Source organism: Topomyia yanbarensis, chromosome 1 (genome assembly GCF_030247195.1).
Source record: "Topomyia yanbarensis strain Yona2022 chromosome 1, ASM3024719v1, whole genome shotgun sequence".
In the NCBI taxonomy this organism is placed as follows: domain Eukaryota; kingdom Metazoa; phylum Arthropoda; class Insecta; order Diptera; family Culicidae; genus Topomyia; species Topomyia yanbarensis.
The window spans coordinates 31,298,288-31,319,964 of NC_080670.1; the positions used below are offsets into that span (position 1 = coordinate 31,298,288).

General features: G+C 42.1%; 1 protein-coding gene across 6 annotated transcripts in view; it reads right to left on the bottom strand.

Moving 5' to 3' along the window:
* The window catches only part of LOC131677230 (dedicator of cytokinesis protein 1), a 90,518-nt gene that overhangs the window by 17,481 nt on the left and 51,360 nt on the right, over nucleotides 1-21,677 (bottom strand). For all 6 annotated transcript variants that reach the window (XR_009303310.1, XR_009303309.1, XM_058956946.1 and 3 more), the window contains exons 2-5: nucleotides 14,331-14,442; nucleotides 8,127-8,571; nucleotides 6,424-8,066; nucleotides 5,829-6,360 (exon numbers count right to left, since the gene is read on the bottom strand). Coding sequence is in view for 4 of the 6 variants with exons in the window: in XM_058956946.1 (XP_058812929.1) it covers nucleotides 5,829-6,360; nucleotides 6,424-8,066; nucleotides 8,127-8,571; nucleotides 14,331-14,442 (2,732 nt within the window). In the remaining 2 variants the exon portion in view is untranslated. The remainder of the gene's footprint in view (nucleotides 1-5,828; nucleotides 6,361-6,423; nucleotides 8,067-8,126; nucleotides 8,572-14,330; nucleotides 14,443-21,677) is intronic.

Sequence of the window (21,677 nt, forward strand, 5' to 3'; positions counted from 1 at the left end):
CAAGTATTAAAATCTAAGTCCTGTTATCGAGCTCGTGCTTGGAATAATGCTGAGTTGATGTTTTGCTTCTTCTGGTAGATGAAAAGTCATCAGTCGTCCACCGACTCATAGCAAATTATCAGCATAGGTCAGATTGATTACGTTGATATGTATGCAAGGAATGTTCGATTGTATTTGCCTGATTTTATCACCGAGTTCCACATGCTAAATTAGTCACACAATAATTACCAGCAGGGCCGTCTTAAGACGACGCGGGGCCCCTGGGCAGTATTGAGCTAAGGGGCCCCAATAATTGAACAGGTGTAAACAGTAGGGTTGGACAAAAATTAGATTCCTGCTCCGAGCAACTTTATAGGTACCATTTGGGTCCTAGATAAACTGTACAAATTCTTAGCTCCATCCCTGAAACTATATTTTTGCGCCCACTGTTTAAAGTTTACATGGGATTTTGTATGGGAAAATTAACTTTCACCAAATAATTCCTCCAGGAGTCGCCCATTGCCTCCTAAAAATAAATCTTTATGTGGCTTTTATTGGAAATGAAATGATGCTATGAAAATTGAGATTTTCGTCAATCTTCAGGGCGTCAAAAGGTTTTTACTTAATAACTTTTTCCACAACTATCAGATCGTTTCGCGGTATTCGAGACTTTGTTTCCTTGACAAATTTCCTGCCTATAGATCTATTTGTTTTTAGGGGGTAACGGGCGGCTCTTTGAAGAATTATTTTGCGAAATTCGATTTCCCCATACGAAATCCCATGTAAACTTTAAACTATGGGCGCAAAAATATAGTTTCACCGATCGAGCTTAAAATTTGATCTGGGACCTAAATGGATCCCAGAAAGTTACTCGGAGCAATATTTTTTTTTCATGTAACCGTGTCCCACTCTAGTAGACGGCTGCAGAGTAGAAAGATAAAAAAAATGATTCCCAGCATTACAGAATTATTTCTACTCCATGTCACCCTGAGACTCTTTTCCAAATTTTGCAAAATCAGTCAATCGTGTTGAAAATGTTTAAAAAAATAAAGCGGGATTCAAAATGTATTGAGAACAAAGAGTATTGCAGATTTACACAACCATGTGTCGTTGCTGATGTCCAAATCGCCAAACACACTAAATGCGGTGGTGGTGGTGACGTACAGTATAATGGACTCACCAACTAGGCTATTGTTTTCCTAGACGATGTAATCTGACCTTCATAGTTGTAAGACTTTCTTTGAAAATTAAAAGTGCCTCCATCAAGAAGGAGGAATGTTGGAGCACGGTCTGTTAAACGTCCATTAAACCAAAAACGAAGCGCACTGCTGTTCATGATTTTTGGAATACTTGGTGTAATTTGCTCATGTTCATTTACATTGTTTCGTGTTGATCTTGAGAGCTTCTTGGTGTTCCTGATATGATGAAACTAAACAGAGTCGACTTCCGACTTTTGAAAAATGCACATGTTTTTTTTTTCAATCGAATATTGTAAATATTAAAGTTCGGAGAGGGACCAAAGGAAAAGAAATGTGAATATTAACATTAGTTATTTAGTTTTTAGCGTTTTGGATTCACCTCATCAGTAACTAGCATCATCTTGGTGCCAGTAAGATGATAAATCTAGACTAGCACCAAAATTAGCAATGGTTAGATGCTAAAACCATCTCACTGGCACCAACATTATGCTAGTTACTGATGAGGAGAATCCCAAACGTTAAAAACTAACTTTAAGTTAGGTATGGTGCCGTCCGTACAAAACAGTTCGGATCTACAAAAAAGGTTGGTTTTGAATTCAGCAAGGAAAAACTTAATTTTAAAAATTAAATTATTTTATTCCAACAGCACAAGAATGCTCTACTTGTGTGAAGCATACTTTCAGGACACACCACAATAATAGAATATTTTTAAAAATATTGACTCTACTAAATGTCCAAGATTTTACAAATATCCTCAAATAGACGCACATTTACAGTGGCGCTTTTAGTCAAATCTAGGATAAAGCTAGGTTTGATACATGTAGATACTTTCACAAGAGCATTTTAAACTTCTTTTTTGGGATTTCATGGACTGAATGAAATGAAATGGATTAAAATGGTTGTGATAGGGTGAAGTACAGCGCAAAAACAACATTATTGGTTCTGTGCCAGTCTAAGACTGATTGGGCAAAGCGAAACTTGCCAAATTCGACCAAAAAGAGTCGATTCTTCGTAAGACCTTTTGGACGCTTCCATGTGGATTTGTCCATTGACAGATTCAGATGTAACGAAGAAATATAATTAATATTTTGCCACATCCACAGATCGCTTGCCAAACAAGATTTTCTGGTTGGTTGGCTAAGTCCGGTGCCTTTCAAACTTTTTATAGAGGGTGTACCAAACGTTTCATTGCTGTTGTTGAAAATAAATTGAAACTAGAATCGAAATGTTGGATTGACGTTTGAATTGGTTCAATAGTCATGTAGTGCCCCAAAATTTCGGGGCCTGGCCCTGGCCCAGTGTGCCCATGCGTAAAGACGGTACTAACCAGCGAATTGCGGAGCTCATCAATAGTCAGCTTGCTACAGATTTAAGACTTTTTGGCGGTATCCAACGGGAAAAACAGATCGAAATGGTGATTTAAACGAAAACAATTATGTAAAAAAATCACCTCATACACATGATTCGAGCCTGCAACCCTTGGGACTCCGGTCCAATGTACATACTCCTATGCTATCCCACAAGCTAGAATGATGTCCCAGGAAGAACACATGATTATCGCATTGACAGTGATGGTACCCTCTAAGGCGAGATCACAATGGAGTTGGAATCCAGCCCTTCCGAAGATCGATTTGCATAGCAATCCTTTTTTATGATGTTCTCGACAAGTCGAAACTCTTCGCCTTAGTCGTTAGCATCGGCTTGCTTGGGACGGAGCTTATGCAGTTCCATACGTGACAACAGGTCAACTATACAACCTTCAGATGTTCAATCGGATTATTTCTCCAGAAGATTCTCTAGAAACGGGTGTCCTTAAGATGCATGCAAATCTGTCGGTACATTTTAAAGATGTCAGATGAGAAAATATACCTTTACTCGGAATCTCAATACGATATCAAACAGCTCACTCTGCACAATTGGTCCCATAGACAGTACGTCGTGGACGGCTGAATTCGTCTCGAATGATTTCACACTGGCATCAAAAACCACTCTGCATTTGATGGTTGAGTTGAACTATTTGGTCGAAGCACTGCAACATGTAATACGTTTTCTGGTTGGGCTCGTTTTACTTCCTTACAGTGACCGAGTATTTGGTATTCCCGAATGAAATCGACGTACTAAATCTTCTGCTCGGGGTTTCGATTCAGTCGGTTCACCAGCAAGTAAAATCGTTTCAGTGTTAAAGAACGACAGCTGCCTAGTTCGACGAAGTTTCCTTTAAGCGTCAATCGAACTACAAATCTGCCGGTTGAATCTCGACAGTGCGTAGAGGCAAAATGTTCCACACATACTTGTTCTTCGGATGTAGTGAGTGCGGCGTTTGGAACTTTATTGCGTAAGTGCATCTATGCATCGAATCTTCAATAGAATGAATCGATGCCACTTGCGAATATTGTACAGGTTCGAGCTGTTGATCAAGTTGTATTGTTCCTGCAGCTAACCATCCAAGGCGCGACTTACCCAGCTCCTTCGATTAGGCTGAGGTGTCCTGGCTTCATTAACATTAAGAAAACTTCTGCTCCGATCAGCATATCAATGCCATCGACCCGGAAAAAGGTTAGATCGGCAAGCGAAGACCTCGAGGAATTGTCCAATCTGTGACGCCGATGTTCTTCAATGGAATCGTACCGGAGATTCTCGGAATTACCAAGCATTCCAGTTTTGCTCGGAAATCGCTACAACGCGAAATCAGGCTCACCTCAATCTTTTCGCGTGTGGTTGTTTTCAAATTGTTTATGCCACTAATAGAAACACCATTGCCCGATGGATGACATTTTAGTGAATATCGATGCTGTCAAAGTAATCGTTCACGCTGCGTTTTAATTTTTCCTGCACAGAACACAAACATGGTACGCTCGTCTCTTTTGGAAACGAAATCATTGAGTAAGTTTGTTCGGCAGTTATCTTCAGTTTGTGATATATTTCACGAAGATCTCCATCGAAAACTACCCTTTGCGCCCTGAACACATTGACGTCCGGTACGTTTCGTCACGCCACGTTACGTCACGCCACGTCACGTCACGTCATATCACGTTACGTTACGTTACTACAAACCTTATCACATGTCACGTCAAGTCACGTCACACACATCATGACACGTTATGTCATGTCATGGTACGTCATGTTATTTCACGTCACGTAATGTGTAACATGTAATATAATATATAATACAATGTAGAGCCCTATTGTCAAGATCCCCTCAACCACGTCACATGATTAACCATTTCATTTTCCAGTCACGTCACTCACAGAAAGGTATTCCGAGAGTCACTGAATGTGAATGTGAATGTATGCACATGGCTGAAATTTGATGGAAAGCGTTTTGAACACAACATGACAGTCGTCCACGAAACACTAGGAATTTCCGTTAAAATGGATTTAATTTGAAAGGAAACAGTTAATAGATGACAGAAATGGATACCCTTATTCTGCGTGGCGTGTGGCATGAGATGACAAATCTACATGGCTTTGCTCTCCTGATTCTTTTTTTTTTTTTTTTTAGAGGTTTTAACCTTAGGGTCATTCGCCTCTTTGTTAGGTTAGAGAAATCTCTTTAGAAAAATCTCTAACACTATGTGCGGGGTTGGGAATTGAACCCAGGGGAGCTGCGTACAAGGCAATCGAGTTACCAACTACACTATCTCTACCTCCTCTCCTGATTCTAAAAGTCGTCTCGCATGCGGTGGGTTTTTCCATTGCCATCACATGGGCCTCTGATGCCCTATAAGTCCAGTTGGAAAATGAGCCGCATCCAGCCAGCAGTCTGGCTCTAGTGACACAACCGATTTGAACTGAAATCGGTTGTCATGGAGCCTAAATTCTGGTTGGAGTCAACCAGAATGTCGATTCAGTTTCCGGCTGGGTCTCATCCGAAGTGATTCTTCAGAATCGGGCGAGTAAAGTCATGGGTAGAGAGTTGATATTCGATTCACGTCACATCAGATTCCGGACAGGATAAAGGTATGAGTTTTATAGCAAACATTCTCAAAAGTAACTCGTTCCTCGAGTAATGAGTACCCGCAGGGAGGTCACCTAACACCTTTTATTTGCTCGCATATTACATTGTTATCAAACCGTCAGTTAGAATGTTGCAGAAACAGAATGGATTAGTAAACAGAACCATAAGGTAAACTAAACTACATACATTGTAGGGATTTTTTCAGGAATGGGACAGGTAACAATGATATTGAAGGATGATGACAACAAGAGTATTTACACTGAAATGTTGATTGACGATGTTACGATTATTGGACGATGATACGTGGCTGATTGTGTCACTTTCCAGCCCACAATACAATAGTAATGCTGTTGGTGCAACGGAAATGGTAGCATGATGGTTTTTTTTGTTGACGAACACACAATGCAACACAGAGATGATAGGCATTCGCTGGTGGTGGGAGATCAGGATAACGCAAGACACAGGCGCACAGCTTCAGCACGCGGCAAGACAAGAACATAAACACATAGAAAAGAAATTTGTAGAAGGAAACGAACAATTGAACAAAAAAAAAGTTTCATAGCGTAACGATACATAAAGTGCTGGTGGCTGCTTCGGGCAAGGTGCATGATAAGGGACGTTCCACAAACATAGAATCTCATGCAGCAATCCTTCCTGGAAGAGGGAATGGGGATGGCTAAAGACCGACTTACCTCCTCCTTGCTTTCTAGCTTGTCCTTGATCTGCCGGCAAAACATTGGCAGTAGGATGGCTCTACACTGGGGTAATTTGAAAAGCTTTGAGTCCACCACATCCTTGATGCATGTCATCTTGGATTGATTCAGTCGACCCGTGGGAACATTCGAAATAATATCCACGATTCGTTTGCTTAGCTTGATCGGATCGTACACTTGCATCAGATCCGAAGCTATGATGTGCAGATACTTCAACAGAGCTCCCTGCGATTTCAGCAGATCATTCTGATATTTGATTAGTTCGGTGAATGACTCCAGCAAATCCTCCAGCATCGTTTCGAATAGTTCCCGATCCTTGCCTTGGTTCAGATCGGCAAACAAAATCCTCGATCGAATGATAAACTTCATGATGTACTGTAGATACTTTGTCGTCCGAAATAGTGTTTCGTCGTTTTCGTTTACTGCGTAAATGCTTAGCGAGCTCGATCGCTCACAGCTAACGTTGTTGATCGCATTCTTGATGTGCGTCTGGACCACGTTGATAAGTTTTCTGTGATAATAAAAAAATGGGATCATAGTTAAACGGATAAAACCACAATTATCAAAAACTTACTCGTATGCCAAAGTAGCCGAAAAGCTCTCGTTGATGTAAAGATCAAGCACCGATTGGAAGTGCTGGTACTTGAGATCGTACACGATTTCGATTAGCCGTAGTAAACACTTGAAAACCAAATTATCGAATTTTGGTGGATCTTCGTTCAGCACGAGAATGTTGAACAGCGCATCTAGGATATCCTGCAGGAACTTCACCACTTCCTCGCCTTTCACGTTCATCAACGCATTGAGCGATTCCTCCATTTTCTCTTTCCGTGAAGACCAATTCAGCAACCCCAGAATGTCCACATTCTGCGTCAACTTGGTACTACACAAATTCGTCTCAATCGTAAAGCTATCTTTCGACGCTAAACTAAACCCACTCACCGAGGGTTTTCCGCCACTAATATTGGCTAGTTCATCTGCCAGCGTAGGAAGCTGCAGATAGTTGTACTGCGTTTCCTGGTCGAACTTTTTATGATCGATTTTATACACGAGCAGCTGATGTCGCTTGTGTTGCAACGTCGTTCCGTCGTCGTTCATGAGCTTCACGTAGGACAAACCGAACGGTTTTTCCGTCCGGTCCTTGGCCTCATTGGAGCTGCGGTGCTTGAAGGTGAACCGCAGATGGCACTGCTTGAACTCCTCGATTGGCACATCGATTTTGTACGTCTCGTTCCACTTGGGTTTATCCTCGTGGTAGTAAATCACCGATTTGTACTCGTTCAGGGCACATCCCCCACCACCACAACTTATCACTCCGGGGATGGCTACTCCGTCCTTGTTACAAACCACGGCTGTAACTTCAATGTTTTTATCACTGCTCTTTGAACCCTTGGAGAACTCTCCGGCGACTAGTGTAAGGTAGAGGTCGTTCCGAACGTCCCCTGGGAAGATAACTTCCGGAAATCCCATCTTCCGAGCGAATGCCACATTCCCCAGTACCAGATGCGGGTACTCCTCTTTGACTTGTTTGATATCACCGTGTAAAATATCCACGCTGATCCAAATCGCGGAATCGCTTTTGTCACCTAGATCCTTGTTGGTGATCAGCTTCCGCAGCGTGCTATCCAGCGATTCCTTCTCGCACGCAATAAACGGCATCTTCAGTTGGGTGTCACTCTTAAAATCTTCCGAACGTTTTATGATCGGTTTCAAGTCCAACGTTGCGACTCCAAATGGTCTTCTCATTTGCTGATCGTGCACCGCCGAGTTCCCTCCCAAATTCGCCGTTACACCCACTCCCGGACTAGCCGGAGCACTAATCTGATTTGTTAGCTGACCCTTACCCCGCCCACCACTGGAATTACCGACCGAATTGGCCATACTGCTACGACGAGAATCAGTATCCTTCCCATCCATGGCGCCAACTCGAACCACGTAGGCCACCAAGAAGATCCGATTCCGGCTCAGATCGTTCCCGCTAAGATCGGTGAACAGCACTTTGATGTTGTTGAATTGATCCAAATCGGCTGCCACCCCTTGGCGACTCCACTTGACCACGTAGTTCTCGGTGATTGCCTTCATCTCATCTCCGTCGTATAGCGTGAACAGAATCTCCGTATCCTCGCACAACCGACACACGAAATTGTGCACGGAGAGCAACAGGTTGTGCGAGTGACGATTCATTGATTCGACGATACGGTTTTTGTTGTTTGATGTCTGCAAAGTAAAAGGGAAAATTTATAATTGATCCGGTTGTCAATGAAAACAGATACTCACACTCGCTCGCTTAATCCGATCGACCGCATTCAAATGATGCTCGTACAGCTGTGTCGTCGAGGTTCGCTCAATGTTCAGTATGTTGCCGCTATCATCCCGGACTACCATGTCCAACCGGAGAATTTTGTTACCGGTGTCAATCTCCGAAGTCGCCTTCAATTTGATGTCCTTCATCTCATCGACCGGCAGGTTGCCGGATAGGAGCTGCGATCGCAACCGAATCAGCTCCAGCATTTTCAGCCGGATTGCCTTAAAATCGGGATGGGTGTGTAGGTAGAACTGCCGGTATAGGTGCTGCCACTCCCGGAGTACGGTTGTGATTTCCTCGACGATCTCACTGCGCACGATTGCCAGCTGTTCGCCGACACCGCTGACCGATCGGACCGACCGGCTGTCCACAATGTGGACGTAGCACTTGGGAAAGATGCCTCGGGTGTGCGAGCGGCTGAAAGGAGGGAGGGGACAATAGATTAACACTAAACTTCTTATTATCTAGATTAAGCAACCATCATTGGAGCTAAAGAATTTGTTGGTATAAATACAAAGAAATACGAATACAAATCTTCGATCAAGTCTTTGAACATTTTTGGGTAACAAACAATTTTTGTCAACCAATCTCAGTCTTCTTCGTTCTCTGAAGACCCTTTTTATTGACTATTTCTTTCACACGGTTCGGTGCGTTACTTTGACTGAGCCGTGGGTTTGTGATCAACTGTTTGAGCGCTTCTGTATAAGAAACACTAATTTGGGACAACCGAGCTCAGTGCCCTTCGTCCTCTGAAGATCTTTAGTGTGTGCGCGATAACCGTTATTCGACCAGCAAAGCAGTGAAGCAGCAGTGATTCTTTTCTGATGAACCGCCTGGATACCGTTACATTTACAAATGGCAGGCAAATGATCTTGCTGGTTACGGGCCTTTACGGAGGAGTACAGTGTATATGTACCAGCTAATCGGGTTGAATGCGACGGGGTCATCACCGATTCAAGTTTGAATTGCGCGGATCTACCGACACATGGGGTTGGCTGTTTTAAAGAGCCCATGCTTCAGCCAGTGAAGATACTGGACTGTAAACGTTTGCACTCAGCATCGGGCGTAGTTGACGGGAGAGGACATATGTCCACTTAGACTCTCATCGGGTGACCTGCTCTACCCAGCTACCTCCTCTTTGACAAAGTTCATCTACCTGGTCGCCTTTTTGTACCGCGGGTCAGGAACTGCGCTAATTGCAAAAAACCGGGACATACAGCCTTCAACATATTGGAGAATTTGCCAGATTCTGCCGCTTGTTGAATTTATTTAACAAGTTTCTTGAGGACAACAGTGTCCCTCGTGATTGGCGGCAAGTGAAGGTCATCGCCAACCTAAAAAACCAGGAAAACCAGTCTCCGACCACAACTCGTATCGACCGATTGCAATGCTGCCCTGTATTAGAAAGTTGCTCGAGAAAATGATCCTATTCCGCCTCGATCATTTGGTTGAAGCATATGGCTTACTGTCAGATGCACAATTTGGCTACCGCAAAGGCAAAGAAACGAAAATGGTCTTGCATTGCTCTTATCAGAAATTCAAATGGCTTAGCAGTTTTCTTGGATATTAAGGGAGCTTTAGCTTTAGTTTCTATCAACATTTCTGAAAAAACTTCACCAGCATGGTCATTCTCAGATTTTAAACATCTTTTTGCTCCATTATAGCAATAAGGTGCGTTGTGCGAAATGCAGTGGGAATTATGTGGATGATTTCTGTGGAAGGGATGTTGAAAAATGTCTCTATTGTGGGTGACATACGTACGACGTAGACGCGTACAAACAGCACGAGGAGAAACTCAAGCGTTCCCTTTAGGGACTCTGTAAGCGATCTTTTGCATAAATGATAGAAAGCTACGCCACCGGTCTCTACGAACTATATCTATACTAACTTATCCGTTGACGAAGGTGACTCTGATGACCCCCAGGAGGGAACGTCTTCCGCTGTGCCTAGAAACAGCAGCAAAAGGAGGACCATTTCCTCACATACGCTTCGTTGTATAGGCCAGAATGTATATTTTCAAGTTCCTCCAAAAATAACAACTCGAGGAAGTACTGGTGCAAAATCGAAGTAAGTCTCTCCCGGTCTCAGAAACCTGAGCTCAGAGAAAGAGTTTACAGTACTTCTAGGGACATCCAAAACCTCAAGTGTTCTCCCATATCACAGCCAGAGAAAAAAAATCAGCGCTGGCTTACTAAATTTCTCCGACATTGTGGACCGTATATTTACAGCATTAAATATTTCTGACGCTCTTAAAAGCATCTTGATAAGCTTTTTTCCCACAGTAAAAACATTATTCATGCAGTTCACTGCGAAATGGCCCCTCCTTTCAGCTAGTGTAACCTTTCATGGCTAATTGATCGAACGAGGTCACGGTTCTACAGTGGATTGGCATGGCAGAATAAATTGAAATGAAATGCATTCGCATTATGCGCAACTTGGTTTACTTCAGAAATAGACCCCAAATTTCACGATTTCAATATTATACGCTCGGATGGAGAAGACTCTGATGGAGAAGTATCTTTGGGGATCAAAACGAGCTATTCTTTCGATCGAATCGACCTCCCCTCAACACCATGCATTGAAGTTGTCGCTTGCCAAATTAAAGTCAAAGGCAAAGATCTACATCCCCCTAGAGTCTTAGCTGGCCACCGACAGCTTTGCGATACTGCGGAACTCCTTCACCCACCGAGGCTAGCTTTAGGTGATTTTGAATCCCACGGTACAACATGGGGTTGCCTTCATGACGATAATCGATCTACTTCATTCCTCGGTACTTTGTGATAACTTCAATATGACCATTTTGAACACGGGTGAAATGACACAGATTCTGACCCCACCAAGACGCCCGAGGACCTTAGACTTGTCCTTCTGCTCGACATCGCTGCGGTTAGATTGCATGTGGAAAGCAACCGAATACTATCAATTTTTCGTATGACCTCACACGAAATATTGATTGGAAGAGATACGTGCCCCCGATATCCGACAAAATCTAGTCCACACAAAAGCTTTTTCTCCGCAGGAGCTCAGATTCCTGGCTGGCTTGATTCTCGACATCGCGGTTTAAGCTCAGACGTATACGCGGAGAAGGTCGCCGCGTATAAGACCTTCCGCGACGATGAGTTACCTGATAGATGTAGTGTAGATATGCGACGTTAGACACGCGAATGAAGAGTTTGATGAAAGTCAAGAAACGTAGTTACTGGCGCCGATTCGTTGGCGGATTAACGAGAGAAACATCGATGAGCACTCTGAGGAACACGGCCCGACGTATGTGAAACCGAAACAGTACTAACGCGAGCGTGGAGCTCTCAAACCGTTGGATATTCGATTTCGCCAAAAAGGTATGTCTGCATTCCGCTTCGGAACAGAAGTTCCACAGACTCGCGCCCCCTCACAATAGCGTGAGACAAAACACCTTTTTCGAAGGTGGAGGTCTCATTTGCTCTCTTATCATATAACAAGAAATCCCCTAGCACCAGACAGAATCAAATTCAACATATTGGAGAATTTGCCAGATTCTGCCGCTTGTTGAATTTATTTAACAAGTTTTTTGAGGACAACAGTGTCCCTCATGACTGGAGGAAAGTGAATGCACAAAACCAAGAAAACCAGTCTCCGACCACAACTCGTATCGACCGATTGCAATGCTGCCCTGTATTCGAAAGTTGCTCGAGAAAATGATCCTATTCCGCCTCGATCATTTGGTTGAAGCATATGGCTTACTGTCAGATGCACAAGTTGGCTACCGCAAAGGCAAAGAAACGAAGATGGTCTTGCATTGCTCTTATCAGAAATTCAAATGGCTTAGCAGTTTTCTTGGATATTAAGGGAGCTTTAGCTTTAGTTTCTATCAACATTTCTGAAAAAAACTTCCCCAGCATGGTCATTCTCCGATTTTAAACATCTTTTTGCTAAACTTGTTTTCTGAAAAACCCCTGCATGTTTCACATGGTGATTTATGGACATCACGCATTAGCTACATGGGTCTTTCCCTAGGGCTCATGTCTAAGCCTACTACTCTACAGCTTTTATGTGCATGACATTGTGTGTCAGTCTTGTCAATTTCTGCACGCTAAGGTAGCTTGCAGATGAAAGTAGATGGTCTCTATTACAGGTCCCAAGCTTTCGATTTGCAAGGACCATTCCAAGATACCTTAGAGAGCTAGGTATCGAGTTCTCAACGGATGAAGCTGATTCTAGGCGACTTTTCTAGGAAGCGCGAACCAGCGAAACTTCAGCTTCAATTAATGGATCAAACTATTTCTCAGGCTTAAACATTCAAATATCTCGGGGCATGGTTCGACTCTAAAGGTAACTGGGAGTGTCACAGTAGGTATCTGAAACAGAAGGGCCAACAAATGATGAACTTTCTCCGTACAATAACCGGAAGGACAGGAGACCTGATTAGGCTGTACCAAACAACGATATTGTCGGTGATAGAGTACGGGTGTTTCTGCCTTCCCTCCGTTACGAACACACACTTCATCAAACTAGAGTGAATCTTGTATTGTTGTTTGCGTATTGCTATGGGTTGCATGGACTCGACTCATTCGATGAGTCTAGAAGTACTGACGAGGGTGTGCTTCCGCTGAAAAGTCGATTGCTCATCCGATGCGATATCTTGAACCCGTTCGTAATCGAGAGGTTTGTCGAGCTCAATTCCCACACCCGATTTATGTCCCCGTACTTCGATTGCATGGCACAAAATATCACTTCTACATCGTATTGTCCCAACCGCGTCAATCTCTCTCGTGCTTCTGATTCATCTGTATTCTTCGATGCTTCCAACAGCCTTCGCTTCGAACAGCCTCACCTCTGTAGAGGCTCTCCGTTCGATGAAACCTAGAAAGCACATTCCATATTTTCTGAAGAAAATATGGGAGCTCCTGCGCGCTTTCTCTATAAGATCGTACAAGATTACCTTAGTGTTGGTTGCGCATTCCTCCATCCCAATTAATAAACGAGCGGAATCACTAGCTGAAGTGGGCGCTTTAGAAGGTGACATCTACGAAAGACCAATCTGCTTCAATGAATTTTTCAATATCTCTCGTCACAGGACGCTAGAAAGTTGGCAGATATCTTGGAGCAATGGAGCGTTAGGACGATGGCTACATTCTATTATCAACGAAATCTTGATTCAGAGAAATGGATGTGGGTAGGGATTTCATTCGTGTGATGTTTCGGCTCATGTCCAATCACAACGCGTTGGACGCTCATATCAGACGTATTGGGCTCGTAAATAGCGGTATCTACACTTGTGGTGACAGTTATCACGATATCGAACATATTGTCTGGGCGTGGGTCGAGTATTGATCGCCCGGATCTCAACTATTGGATTCCCTTTAGGCCCGAGCCAATGTCCCGGTTCGAGATGTACTGGCAAGCCGCAATCTCCTAAAACCTAAACCACCTTCCTAAAAACCACCAATATATAGATCTAACTGCCCCTTTTATTTTTCTTATCTCTCAGAAGTGGCCGATAGTTTGATGCGACTTCAATGTAATACGAAACATCTCTGTCGAATGAGTCAACCATCACGAGACCTACAGCACAAACATCACACGCTCAACTCGGTGTGCTGTCGATCCGCATCTCAGCGGCACCACGAATTCGTCTGGAGAAATCCTTACCGGCTCGAGAAGGACCACCCAGCGTTCTAGTACATGATGGTACCTGGCGCAGGCCGTCCGAGTCTGTAATCCATGCCGTTGAGCTCCCGTTGCCTGAAACTGAAAGTTGATATTTTGCTCCATTTTTGTCCACATTCTCCCCTGTCCCTGAAGCAGTACGGGTTGTGGATATAAACCGAAATGCGTATTTTATTTTGAGAACAGTCACCAATCAAATCGGTTTCCAATATTCATGATAGTTCTTCCTTCACACTGACTAACGGTATAGAGAAAAGATTTCCGTTTTCGAACAAATAAGTCGCCATATCTAGGTCGGCCATTTTGAAATAACTATGTCGATTCCCCCAAACTAAGTAGCGCACATAGTGACGATATCCCACTTATCTTCGAATAGATTGTTGATTCTGATATAACTTTATCACTGATGGACGTCCGATCTTTATGCTTATTGTCTTCTTTCACTTTACCTACTTTCTTCTACTAGAATCATTCACATTGTAACTAAATTTCTAATTACGCACTCCGAAGTACAAACCACCACTCACCTTTTATTATATCCGTAGTACCAACTGGCCGCTTCCTGTAGAATGACCACCGTGTCGCCCACGTCCAGTTCCAGTCTGTGCTCTTTGCCGGACTCATTGTAGTTTGCTTTCGCTGTAAAACAAAACACACCATCAGTGCACAGGGAGAGGGAGAATCGGATTAGATTAGGTTTAACATAACAGTCCGATGGTCGATAGGTACAGGCCCTTGTGAAACTCCCCTCTGTCCGTTGTTCAGTCAGAACGAATCGGGGTCCATCTTCCCCCCTTTTTGCGAATCAAAATAATAAAGCTCAACTTCCAACCGTGCAAATACAGCATCACAAGAACCCTCTCATCAAAAGCGTCACCCGATACCTTGGTCTCATTCGCGCTCATTCGATCAGGAATCATCTACATATGTGTATGGGGATGACTAAACTCAGGGGATAGGAGAACTGTTGGCCACGTTCGGGGTGCGTGATGCGGGCAGATTCAACTAATTAAGCCTATTTTCTATGGAATACTACACCATCACCACCAACACCGGTGATGCACGGATTAGAGCATTCGGAGATGAAAGCTGAAACTGTTTGCCGTAGGTCGGCAACAGTGGTTGCTATAACTTTTTCAAACATGAACCTCGCCCGAGATTGAAACTGGACCACTTTTTAGTTGGACCTCCACTAGTTGAACTATTGTCCAACTAAATAGCATCTCAACGTCAAAATCTTCTGAAAAATTTACTCAGACAATCAATGTGACAATAATTAGAAATGTGAACAGATGCATTCTATACTAGTACCAGTCGTTGTAACTAGCGATCGAATCATATTCGTTAATCGGAGGCGGTCCCAGATTAAGCCCTCTCGTTACGTTATCGAAAGCTTTTCTGATTACCAAGCCAAATGCGCTCAAATGGTATGGTAAAATGAAGTCGAGTTCCAATAAATCATCAACAGGGGGTGCTAGTGTGCTATTTACAGCTGTTCCAAACTGAATCTTCCTGTTACTCAATTTGAACATTCGTTTCGAACCATTTCGATTTGAAAAACGATAACCCGGAAATTAACTGACAGGATATGTTGGACACATGTTAACAAAAACAACAACCTTCATGGCTCCATTGATTTCTAGCTTCCCGTTGAAAAGTTACCGGCAAAAATAAACATAATTTCCAAGTTCAAGTACATACCTACATAATCGAATTACACCACTCATCACATCACCATAAAAAGGAAGCAATTGATTCGCCGAACAATGTTTACCAACTTGTGTCGGTTTACCAGCCGAGGAAAGCGAAAACCGAATTACGATGACGTGCATCCATGCGTGTGCCTTCGGCGGAAGTGATTACAGAGGCTATCCTCTATCATCATCATCTATCGCACCAATTTGTATAGTCCGCTCCGCGGCTTATTATTAGAGGTACACGCGCAGCTAGGACGGCTAGCGGCTGGTAGGTGAGGCAAGTTCGTTGATCGAATTGTAATTTTCATCGGAATGTGTGAAATGTGCAGTGTTGCAGTAGCCAGTGTGAAATGAGCGATGTTGTGATGGGTAATGTTTTCTTAGCGGTTTCCTATTCGCTGAAAACTTTGTTAGTATAGGAACAGACAAGTGGTGAAAATTGGCCAAATCGGCAACACTCCCTTTATTATGATTTCAACACTAACATTTTGGCAACCGCTTCCGCAGGCAGCACTTTCAATCACTCCAATTATATTTTGAAAGTGATCTTTGGATTTGTTTTGCAAATGAAGTACATTTCCAATCAAATAGATTAACCGACTCTGAAACTATAGTTTTCATTTATAAATATACCGTACAATGCACCTTACAATCATGAAACGAATAAATTCTACCGAAAATTTATATTTTTCTTTCGATGGATGTATAGTAGAGTGACAGGAAAAAAGAGTCCCCTATCGGCCCATGCCTGAGTCGATTCCTAGTCCGCCCAGCAGTACTTGCTTCAAATTTGAAGCAAATCGGACAAGTCTATCTACCGGACCAACGTGCCTGAAGTTTGTATGGGATTTTTCGACAAATTATATGGAGAAAACCCTCCAACTCCCATTTTCGCCGCTAGGTGGCACTGTACGCATCGTATTATCACTGAAAGTGAAAATAAGAAAGATAATTTATTTGTCTACAACTTTGTCGAGGACTGCAAGTGAATCCGGCTTTGTTAAAAGAAGTTATTAAACTTTTAACGGAGTGATGTCTGAGTCAGTTTTGCATGGGGGAATTTTAGCTTAAAATAATTTGGAATAATTGCCAACTAGTTTCACAAAAAATGTATTTGAAATAAACAAACTCCTAAAACAAAATTTGACACATCCCAATCTAAAGAAAAATAAACGTTTGTAATTTATTAATTTTTGCTCAAATCTGAGATTTATTTATTTTATAAAAAATAGACACTTTACGAAGCTTCGTAAAAATAAAGTAGTCAAATTTCGGTTTTTGTAGTTTTTGTACCCAAAAGCCGAACAATATACTCAAAAAGTATAACAAATCAGTATTTTATAAATGTAGAGTAAAATTGAAATGATTAGGTAGACTTTTCTGGTTTAATAAGCGATCTACGAAAAAAGTTTCGTTTCGAGTGATCAAAGTCACCCCGATGAGCAACGTCACCTCGGTTTACGGTACTTTATTCGCAAGAACTCAACATTTTTGTGAAATAATGGTTAGGTTCAGGTCAATAGTATGTTCAGAAGATTTAAAGTAAGTAATACGAGTCATGTTTTGGTTAGAAAATTTTAGTTCCACATTTTATCACATATAGGGCGCCAGCAGTAACTTTTCAACGGAAAGAGATAGAGATTAGGTGTCTTGCACAAAGTTGTAGAACAAGCATTTTTAAATAATTCATCCGAACATCTCGATATTCTATCTCACTTCCATGAAAAGTTAGTGTTGGCGCCCTCTATGCGGTCACAGGTTGAACTATTTTTTTTAACCAAAGCATAACTCGATAATTCTTCTGAACATACTATTCAGCTAAATCTAACCATTATCTCACAAAAATAGTTGGTGGGAATCGAGTACCGATACACAACCATGCACTGCTATGCCTCATGCAAAACTGACTCAGGCATCACTATGTTAAAAGTTGAATAACTTTTTTAACAAAGCCGGATTCACTCCACGTCTAAAAGTAAAAGGTTTGGCAGATGATTGTACCTATCACCAATACGCAGAAGAAATGTTTAACAGTGTATGTGATTTTTTCGATAGCAAAAGTGGAACGTGCTGACGTCACTCCGTGTTTTGATTAATGTTCGCCTGCTGCCATTTTGGAACTCAATGACGTCTTCACTGGTTTCTTCGAGATTGTTTACCTTTTTTGCGTTACTAGCACAGGCAAATCCCTTTATCTGCCAGACCTTTTAATTTACGTCATTGGGATTCATTAGCAGTCTTCGACAAAGTTGTAGGCAATTAAATTATCTCTTATTTTCACTTATAGTGATAATACGATGCATACAGTGCCACCTGGCGGCGAAAATGCGAGTTAGTGGGTTTTCTCCATGTAAATTGTCGAAAATTCCCATACAAACTTCAGGCACGTTGGTCAGGTAGCTAGACTTGCCCGATTTGTTTAAAATTTGGAGCAAGTACTCTTGGTAGGACTAGGAATCCACTCAGGGGTGGGCCGATTGAGTTGTCAAAAATTCATCATTTTTCTGGGTACTCTAATGTATAGAGTACTTGACAATCTGTAACTGTATTAGTGTGTTCAACGGTTTGTTTTCCTCCACCTGTCATAGATGGAGGAAAACAAATCGAAAATAACTTTTCGGTCGGATTAAAATCATGATGGAACGGGACCAACTGGAATTGTACGTCCCCGAATAAGTTTTACAGCGACATAGAGCATTTCAACACCATTATAAATACTTTACGAGAGCTAATTCAAATGTTTAAATTGGCTGACAGTTTTATATATGACAGCTGGAGGAAAACAAACCCCCAAGTAGTGTGAGTGAAATCATTTGCATAGAACTCTCGACAAACATATGATTACGGCCTAAAAGCCAACTGTCAAAATCCACTTTCAATGGAAATTCCGGACAAACCGTTACTAGCTGAACACAGTTCACAACAGTTTATGAAAGAGAAAACTTTTCTCTTTCGTTTACTACCAACATCTGTGATTGGCATGTTACGGTTTGTCCAGAATTTCCATTCAAAGTGGATTTTGACAGTTGGCTTTTAGGCCGTAATCATATGTTTGTCGAGAACTCTATAATCGGGATTCGTTGCGCAAATGTCAAAACCTCTCCCAAGGAGACGTTAGGAGTGACAAGAATCTATTTACAACTCGAATTATTTTCAGATTGATTGTCAAAGTATATTTGACATGAGATTTTGGCATTCAGATGCTTTTTAATTAGACAATGGTCCAACTAGCGAAGGTCCAACTAAAAATCAATCCAGTTAAAAAGTGAACAACCAGCTAATCACGACTGTACAATACTAGGTTTGTTCCAGTACCAGGAGAAACTGGAAGTACTCCGGAGCAAACAGGGAGAAAATCGTTCCTGTATTAACTTCTTTTCTTTTTCATCTTCTGGTAGCAACAGGGAGTGACTTCCGTGTACTGGAACAAACCTACTTATTTCCTTCAAATGAGGCATGAGTAATGTTTATTTGCTTTGCTTCACACTAATCGTCTCTCTCCCTATACTCTCTGGTTTTAACATAGGCCTGTCGCAGAAATTATTTAATTAAACTCGATGGACCAGATAACAATACCCCCCCCCCCCCCCGTAAGCGATCCGAAACATATTCGCTTGACAGTTCTCACTTTCGTTTTGAATTAAATTGACAGTTAAATTGGAAGTTAAATTCAAATAACAAGTGTAATATGTCACCTCTTTATTTTGCTCAGGATCATGAGTTGTTTAAAATTCGCCAGGAAATGTTAATAACATAACGACAACGAGCCGAACGGCGAAATAAAGCAGAAAAATCCACTAGCTTGCTGGTCCTAACTGGAAATAATTAGGCAACTGTCAACCACGAACCCGGGCCGCCATCATCGGAATGTGTTCTTTATCGCAGTTGTCCTCCTCCGTGCTGATTCAAATCTTTCGTCGTATACAGGCCTGCTTTGATAGTGAAGCTGTTTGTAGCAGGCTGACTCCCTCACAGCCAATACCGGTTTTAATCTTCGCACTTGACTCGCCGGAACTTGGCGTTCTACGCCTCACATATAGAATATACATAGCATTAGTCAGCCAATCAATCAAGTCTGCATGAAGATTACTGGGGAGCATCCGTATGGAGTGTTGATCGAGTTGTCCCAGCATGTTGTTGGCCAGTGTGCGTGTGGGGATGGTCTGCCTAACGCGCTAATGCTTCGAGTCGAACGCGATCGGAATGTGGAAGCAGCAACATTCAACATTGACAGTAAATAAAAATCGCGACTTGTTTGCGACGTAATCGCCCTTGCCGGGCCACTGTGTATAACTGCACACCTCAGTGATAATGGGAACGACTGTTTGATGGTGTGTCAAACCCACTTGTATAAATGTAAGTGATGCAGATGGTACTTGACTGGAAGGGTTTGCATTTGTTTTTGCAAACAAATGATTAATATTGACATTTAACATATTTGATAGTAATTACAACCAACGTACTAGATTCGCTAATCGCTAGTTGGTACTATCAACGTTATCTCAATCGTTTGTTTACCATTTATCTGTCAGTGTCATTTCAATCCAGTAGAAGTCCTGTCAAAAGCACGCGAAACGTGGAAAATCTCTTCGAATCTATCTTGAACGAGGACCATTGCCAGGTTTCGTTCTCGATTGAAATGATACTTACAAATAAATAATAAACAAAAAAAATTATGCATAAAGAGTTTTCATACTATAGCTTCAGCTTCTTTAGTTGGAACGTTTTATAGATGTCAAAAATGTGTGAAAAGGTATGAAGGTATGCCGAATGCATCCGATAGCATCTTTTTTCTATTACGCAATCCACGATGACGTTTGTTTGACAATTCAGCGGTAGTTTTGTCACCAAGTTTGTTTTGCTCTTCTTCTGCTAATTAAAAAAGCCCGTCCGACGTTGGTCTGATTCATTTGATGTTGGATCGAACGTCTGTTTGATTGTCAAAGTCAAATTGCCATGAGATTTTATTATTCAGTTGCTTCGATAATATCCAACTTTTCCAGTTGAAAAGTGCCCAACCGATGTATCATGATTGTGATTACCAAATACAATCACTAACCCAAAAAAAATTCCCAGCTCGAGAAAAGGTAGACTATTAAATATTCAGCGCTTGGAAACCAGTTGCAATCCATCGAGGAATCAAAGCAAACAAATGAACGACAAATATTTACAGTGGTTTTTTGTAACATTCTACTGATTACTGGCTCCGTTTCCATGGGAAACACGGCCACTGATGAAAACAAACAAATAGACGAACGAAGAACCTATATATATATTCCGCCAACAACCGGGACGCATTTTTAATTTAGGTTAGCAGTGGGTTCTGTTACGATATATTCTTACGTTACCTCGTCTAGCGTGTAGCTTAGCCATCTCGCGGGGTTTTCCCTGTGTGGCTTTTGCTTGTTTGATAAATCATCATTTGTATAAGCCTCCAGCACATAAGTTTTATCAGCACTCATACGATGATTAATTTACCTTTTTTCTCCGTTGTTTGCCAATGTGTACGGACGCGGCGAGATAGGGTAGAGGTTATCTAAGCAGTCGGAATCGCAATCGAACTCCGGTGCCCGAGCGAGAGCCCGATCATCATATTATTCGCCACTACCACTACACTACTAATAATACCGCTACTACTACTATGGCCTACCTTAGTCTGATGACCGTGTGTGTGTGCCTTCCTGTGAGACGTTCGCGCGCGCGAAGACATCGCGCTGTGTGGTGGAAGGCATATTTAATATACCTACTCACGGTCAATGTAGCAATTTACCCTGATTAAATACGTGATTTAATTGTTTGTACGTGGCGTTGCATAGCTGTCTGCTATTGAACGGACTTTGGCCGGTGTCTGAATCGTGTTTTTTTGACCAGCAGGTTTCGCTGACCTTCGCAAACTCAATGTCGTTAGTTATGGGGTAGAAGCCATACAGCGCTTAGTGCAACCGATTTTATTTGAACTCGGCATCTATGGAAGTTTGGCAGCCGGAGAAGTTTTGGAGTGTGTTTCTTAGCAGAATATTACCCTTTTCAAATATCGTTTGATTTGTTGTTTTTGAACCCAATTTTCCGCAGCGTGTTTTCTTGTTGCAGAACTGACACGTAGAATTTTGTTCTTCATATGTACACAGCGTGTTTTGAGCATTTCGTATTGAAATTGCAGGAAAAGAGCTGGAGAAA